General features: G+C 34.2%; 1 protein-coding gene across 2 annotated transcripts; it reads left to right on the plus strand.

The window, feature by feature from the left end:
- The first annotated feature begins 2,079 nt into the window (after window positions 1-2,079).
- On the plus strand, window positions 2,080-4,727 carry LOC133797294 (cation/calcium exchanger 4). 2 transcript variants are annotated; one of them, XM_062235151.1, is made up of 2 exons: window positions 2,080-2,236; window positions 2,396-4,727. In XM_062235151.1, the coding sequence occupies exon 2, from the start codon at window positions 2,520-2,522 to the stop codon at window positions 4,485-4,487; it is 1,968 nt and encodes a 655-aa protein (XP_062091135.1). In that variant the 5' UTR covers window positions 2,080-2,236; window positions 2,396-2,519; the 3' UTR covers window positions 4,488-4,727. The 2 variants fall into 2 exon arrangements, with proteins under 2 accessions (XP_062091135.1, XP_062091136.1); XM_062235152.1 differs by having other exon boundaries at window positions 2,090-2,236; window positions 2,425-4,727.
- Window positions 4,728-7,369: the final 2,642 nt, after the last annotated feature.

Consider the following 7,369-nt stretch of genomic DNA (forward strand, 5'->3'; position numbering starts at 1 on the left):
TAAAGAAACACCCTGTAAGGAATATCAGAGATGTATCAGTAATAGTGGCTGGTGGACTAGAAGGATTTTAACCTTCGAACCACCTAAAAAAGTATTCGAGTTATAATCTTCTTTTGAGATCATTCATATATTACGGTTCATCATTTAACACTAATCGATCTCCTTATTCATATAATTATCTGTTGCCAAAGAACCGCGTCAACACCAAGCATATAGAAATTGATGTGCACTTCATTAGAGACAAAGTCATGCAAAAAAAATTGGAGATACGCTATGTACCCTATCATGATCAAATAACAGATTGCTTGACAAAAGGACTCAGCCATACCAAGTTCAAATTTCTCGTAGACAAGCTCGGAGTGAAAACATCACCCTTTCGCTTGAGGGGTGTTGTTAAGGAATAGATTAGTTCCATTAGTTGCCTAATACACAATTAGTTGAATCATTATGTATAGAAAGATCTAGACTCTATTTTATGCCAAGTTGTTATATTGTAACCCATGCATCATTCTTTTTGTAACAAACGAGCTACGTGGCAGCTTGCAAAATGCAAGCCCTTTGTGTATACTGTTCCATTGATTCTATATATTGAATATACCTCACAAATCTCCAATTGAGCTAGAAAAAGTTTCCCAAGATATACTTTCTAATTTCTAAACTATGTACTCTTTAGAAATCAGCCATTCTTCTTGCTTGAAGTAATACATATTGCTTGGGAAAAAAAAATCAACTTTATTAAACAAACAAAGGGAAAAAAATGCAAAAAAGATCTCACTTGAAGTTGATAGATATGCACTCACTATTGTGGGTATGATTGGTGACGACGAGGGTGGAATGAGAAACACGAGAAGCGTAAGAGAGTTAACAAGGTGATGGTGAGAGATGGCCAACTCGAAAAGTATTAGGAAAAGAAGACTTGTTTTATTAAAACAATAAAATGAACGTTGCGACTGATAAAAGAGGACCTGAGAATATATAGCAGGGTTGAGATAGGTACCAAACGAAAATACAACCAATTGGACCAATTGAAACATAACTAGTTAAAGAAAAGTTAGTTCATACAAGGCCCAACTATTCCTAATAAAAAGGTTGGAGTTCAACCTAAAGCTAAATGATAGAGATAAAGAGAAAGGTTGACAATGAGGTTGTGGTGAGAGAAAATGAAAGATCAATGATGGTGAGACTGTAAAATAGTGGGTTGTCAATTTTTAGAATGGTTAGGATACTCATGGGTACCCACCTCACTAGAGACAAGGGGCTTAGGGCGAGGGTGGGATGAGTATGATTTTTCATGTTTTTCCCTAGTTCGGGATGAGGAGAGGGCCCTCTTAATTATATATTATATAAAGAGATATTGACGACAATAATATAAAATGCTTTTAAATACTTTTATTTATGTATCAATTCTTTTTTTTTTCAATGACAAAAATAACAACTATTTATTAATAGTTTCACGTAAGTACCAATTCTTTTATTTTGATGTTAATAATATTAAATCTTTATTAATAGTTGTACTCAAGTACCAATTTTTTTAAAATAATTTTGGATAAATACCATTTTGAACCTTGTGTTTTGCAAAAGGTACCCATTGGATCCCCTGTTTTGTTAAATGACAATTTTGATCCTATATTTTGCAAAATAGAATAAAATGATACCTTGAGCTTAATTTTGGTCAAATAATTTTTCAAAACACAGGTCCAAATAGGTAATAAGACAAAACACATGGTCCAAAAAAATATAAATCAATTTTTATAATTCAAAACAAATTACAAATAACTTTAGATCTAATTCTAAAAAGAAATATATAGTTTTTTTTTAATAAAATCCTAAATTGCCAAATTCTAACTAAATAGTATGTATACATTTATTGTTCAAACAAATATTTATACATTATATTGCTTAAAAATGAATTTATTTTAAAGATATTTATTGTTTTGTTATATTTAATTTTTATTAATTGTAAATAATTAATTAATATAATGTAATAAAAGTATATTAGAAATTTCATAAAAAATCATAGGCTACAAACCCTCAAATACCGTATTTTAATATTTAGCAGCAGACTGCAGTACAAACCTTTTTATTTTTATTTTTTATAAAATAAATCAATAAATCGGTCGGATTCTTGGAGGGGTCTGTGTAAGGTAATGGCAGTCCAAACCAAACAAAAGCAATTTGAAGAAGCTACTCAGAAGCTGCTCCTCTTTGGTCTTCTTCTTCCTCTCTCTCTTTCAAGGTACTTACGCAACACGAATTCTACTGATATCTTTTCAATTTGGCGATATTCAATACAATCTCTCGTGATCGTTTTTGTACACAACCAACCAAATTTGTCGGTTATCCCTTTCAAATTTCTAGTATTGATTATGACAAATTAGTGATTTTTTGCAATTAGGGTTTCAACTTCTGGCTATTGCTGCGCAGTTCTTAATTCTCGACCAACTTGAGTCCCCAATCAGTTCGTAAAGAATTTTAGGGCTGGAGAGAGGGGCCGGTGGCTGAGTGGGATTGAGCCGAAAATGATTTTTGGTGCCAGGGCTTCTCGAGTTCGTAGGGTCTTCAATGGAATTTGTGCTCTCGCGTTGTTTTTCTTATTCTATACCAAAGATAGTTTCACCGGGAATCCATTTCTGGGTAACTCGTATTCTGCTTTGTCTTCTCATCGGAGTTTCAGAGGAGGTGGTTTACATGATCGGGGTGGCCGGTTTGAGGTTATACGTAGGAGACTTTCCCAAGTTCACGGCGCTTCGCCGAATTATACTGTCGCCAGTAATGCTTCAGATACCAATGATTTATTACTGAGTGATCCTAAATTGTGTACTGGCTTGTTAAATCACGAGGGTTATGATAACCACTGCGAATACTTGACTGCCCATCCGGAATGTACTTCTGGCGGTTTCTTCAATTACATTGCATTCTTTTATTGTGATTGCGAAAAGGTTAGCTTTTTAGGATATGGTGTGTTGATGATTTGGATGGCTGCTTTGTTCTACCTATTGGGCAATACTGCAGCGGACTATTTTTGTTGTTCTTTAGAGAAGCTTTCCAGTCTGCTGAAGTTGCCGGCAACTGTGGCCGGAGTTTCTCTGCTTCCACTTGGGAATGGAGCTCCTGACGTGTTTGCTAGCATTGCTGCGTTCGTTGGAAAGGATGCTGGAGAAGTAGGCCTTAATAGTGTCTTGGGTGGTGCCGTTTTTGTTACTTGTATAGTCGTGGGTACCATATCTCTTTGTGTGGCAGAGAAGGGTGTTCAAATTGATAAGAAATGCTTCATCAGAGACATTTGTTTCTTTCTCTTTACTCTTTTGTCGCTTGCAATCATCTTGATGGTTGGTAAAGTTTCTGTTGCGGGTGCAATAGTTTTTATTTCTATTTATGTGGTTTACGCATTTGCTGTAGCTGCAAATGAGCTTTTAAGGAAACATGCTCGGAAATTAAGATTGGATGCTGTAACACCATTGCTTCCTGTCAGAGGAAGTATATTTTCCGATGGAAGTGAAGAGGATGACTCTGTATACACTTCACTACTTGAATCAGATGCTGAAAGTGATGTACCACATCTCCCTAGTAAGTTACCTCAGTGGATGTGGGCTTCAAATGTGGCAATATATTCAAATCAGGCTATTAGGGCTAATCCAGATAGTCCAAGGTCTTTATGGGGTTGGAATGAAGAGGAAGAAGTTGTAAATGAGAAAAAGTTTTCTTGTTCCAAGTTATTGTTGGTGCTGGCGATGCCATTGACAATCCCCAGGCGATTGACTATTCCTGTTGTTGAGGAAGAGCGATGGTCAAAAGGATATGCTGTTGCCAGTGCTTCATTAGCACCCCTTCTTCTGGCTTTCTTATGGAACACCCAAGAAAATATTGGAAACCTGAGTGGAGAAATTGCATATGTCATAGGTGCTGTTCTTGGTTGCATATTTGGTGTGCTTGCATATATCCACACCAGAGCTGATCAGCCTCCTCGCAGATTTTTATTTCCATGGGTTTTTGGTGGATTCTTTATGAGCATTGTCTGGTTCTACATTGTTGCTAATGAGCTTGTCGCTTTGCTGGTGGCCTTTGGTGTAATTTTTGGAATTAACCCTTCAATCCTTGGATTGACTGTCTTGGCATGGGGAAACTCAATGGGTGATTTAATGTCAAATACCGCACTTGCAATTAATGGAGGAGATGGTGTGCAGATAGCAATGTCAGGATGCTATGCTGGTCCTATGTTTAACACTCTAGCTGGTTTAGGGATCTCACTTTTGCTTGGAGCCTTGAACAAGAGACCTGGATCATACATAGTTCCGAGAGATAGCAGCTTGTTTTACACGATGGGATTTCTTATGATGGGGCTTATTTGGTCTCTCGTTGTGCTTCCCAGGAATAATATGCGCCCCAGCAAGATGTTAGGAGTTGGTCTCATAGTGATCTATGTGATATTTCTCTCCTTCAGGGTAAGTACATCAATGGACGTTGTGTCACTTGTTAATCCAAATTGATTAAACTTCACGTGTTCACTAGAAAAGTGATTGTTGATAATTTCTGAGTTTAGGCAACAGATATAGAATATGAATAGAGAGGCTTGTGGAGGAAATTGCCTTCTGTTGTAAAGCATTTAGTTTGAATAGATTTGTCAACGTTATAAATTGCTATGCAGCGACTCATATGGTAACTGCATTTGATGATTGACAGCACGTCATGTTAATACAAAATATAAAATTCAGAATCGTTTTTCTTAACTCTTGTAGCTTTGTCGTTGATTGAGGGATTGGCATTTTTTACCTTCTGGCTATTCAAACTTTTGGCATGTTGGGAAAAGCTATGCAAATTACTGAGGCAACACTTTTATAAGTGTTGTCTAAACAACCAAATAAGACAACGACAATGCTTTCCCATTACATAGAAAAAGATGTAACAATGCGTGCCTAAACATATAACAAACCGTATAGTAAAATTGATCAAGGAATCCAGATGGCATGAGCCAAAACGTCAAGCAAAATTTTATGGACACAACTTCGTCTTACACCTTACATTATAAATGTAAATATTCCCACTCTAATTTTTGCCTTCGAGCTATTCTGGCTACTCAGAGGATTATCATGACTTAATTCCTCCCCATAATCACAAGAATTTCTTATGATATAATTTGTCTATTCAAGTATATAGCATCTCTCGATCTACACAGTTATAAATTTACATATATGTTTCTTGGGATGTTGCTTGTGATCCCTTGAGAATGCCCTTTTGCTTAGTTTCCAGATCTTTTAGTGGGATACTTGGATTGGATGTTTTGCTTAGTTAAATCAATTCTGAATTTCCAATTTGATTCTTTGAACTTTTTCCTAGTCAATTTATTCTTTCCTAAGAGAATATTAGAAGGAAGTCGGACAAGTTATTTCTCATCCAAAAGAAGTCTAACCAACCTGCATGAAAATTCAACCTTACTTTTCTTCTAGACTTTTTGTGTATAAATTTGGTTTTAATAAGTTCAGCTTACCAAACTTATCTTCAGAATATTTTATACAGCTTTAACACTGCCCTTACTTCACTTTTGATAATCACTTGAATAGTCGTAGCATTCTAGTATTGCCCTTTTTCAAAGTTTGATTTTGCTACTCTCTTCCCATTTCCCTCCGGATCATTCCTTAAAAGTCCTTTCAAAGTACATTATACATAATTGGACTGTAAAAGTGTTCTTAATACAATTATAAAAGAGTTTTGTTAAGTACTTCCAAAAATTATGCACATAACATAAGTGTCATTAATTCTAATTACTACTGTTTCAAAGAAGATCACAGTGTAACAATTTGTGTTGTACTACATAATAATAAAAAAAAAGAAAGTGTAAGCCGAATAATAATATTTATAATTCTTTTTCCAAAGGAATCTTTTAATTTGTATTTAAGCTTAATGGTGTTTTTGGATTTTACATACATGGCACACATATCTACGTACTACAATAGTTGATTTGGAAACGTCTCGTTACATAGCATAAAAAAAAAAACTTATTAAAAATATGGAATATACTAGATTAATTGGGATTGTTTCAACAACAGATACACCTAAATTTAGAAAACAAACCTCTCTCTCTCTAAACACTTTTATATTAAAGACAGAAAATTCCTCAGAAGATGATGATCCAGATGACGTTTTATTGGGGCAAAGACGTGACTCTTCTAATCGAGTCATGGAGGACTCACTCCTCCATCGCTTACCTTCTCTCTCTACTCGCCTGCTTCCTCTTCTCCGCTCTCTATCAGTACCTCGAAGATCGTCGCATCAGATTCAAATCTCCATCAATCCAAGCTCGATTCGCCACGGCTCTCCTCTTCGGTGTCAATTCCGCCCTCGGTTACCTTATAATGCTGGCAATAATGACCTTCAACGGCGCTGTTTTTGTTGCCATCGTTTTTGGGCTCTCCGCTGGCTATTTTCTTTTTAGTGCTGCAGATGAATATGTAATAGTTGTTGATAATCCGTGCGCTTGTGCTTGACTATTTTTTATTGTTCATTCAATATTTAATTAATTTGTTTTTTAATTTCCCAATTTTTCTTACTTTATTATCAAGCGGTGAGATTCTGATTATTTTCTTTACTGATTTTTCTTCTCTGCGAGAAGCGACAAAAAGGAGGAAAATAGTTCGAACCATTGGCGTTTAAATTATAGATAGATATTATTTTGTTCCTAAGTTGTTTTGTATTTTAGTCTAGTTTTAATAATTTTGTAGAAAATTATTTTTTATAATTTAGATAGTTAATCAAAAATTTAGATAGGTAGTCAAAAAATTTAAATAATTGGTCGAAAAATTTAAATAGTCTGTCAAAAAATTTAAATAGATGATATCTCGTCAAATTTTAGATAAATGTTATCTTGTCAAAAATTATCAAAAGTAGTCTAGGTTGTAAAATCACTTAAAAAAATGTTATTTTTACTAATTTATTTATTATTTTATAGTGTTTTTTTCGTCATTACATGTGTTTTAATAAATTAATTTTTAGATTTTGTATTTTATAAAATTATTTAAATAGATTATTAAATTTGATTTTAATGAACCAAAAATTAAATATGATAATATAATTATTAGATAGAATAATCTTGTTTTTGTTTTAAGGTATTAGTTTGATAAATTATTTATGATTTTTATTAAAAAAAAATTTACAAACAGAGTCTAAAATAATGGTATAACCCTTATTTTATATGGAAAGTAATTATTGTAAGTTGGAAAATGGAAAGAGAAGGAAATAAGGTGAATAGATCCAATCCTAGGTTTGGTTGAGGCTGAGGGTGATCAAATCTTGTTCATTAGGAAGTGCATACAAAATTAAAAAGGAAAAAAAGTAACTGGGAAACCATTTCAGGATCAGTCTATTGGAGTTCTTT

The sequence above is a fragment of the Humulus lupulus genome, chromosome 8 (assembly GCF_963169125.1).
Source record: "Humulus lupulus chromosome 8, drHumLupu1.1, whole genome shotgun sequence".
Lineage (NCBI taxonomy): Eukaryota > Viridiplantae > Streptophyta > Magnoliopsida > Rosales > Cannabaceae > Humulus > Humulus lupulus.

What these genes read in the sequence shown, in the direction of transcription:
- LOC133797294 (XM_062235151.1), top strand. Translation starts at nt 2,520, where the DNA reads ATGATTTTTGGTGCCAGGGCTTCTCGAGTTCGTAGGGTCTTCAATGGA.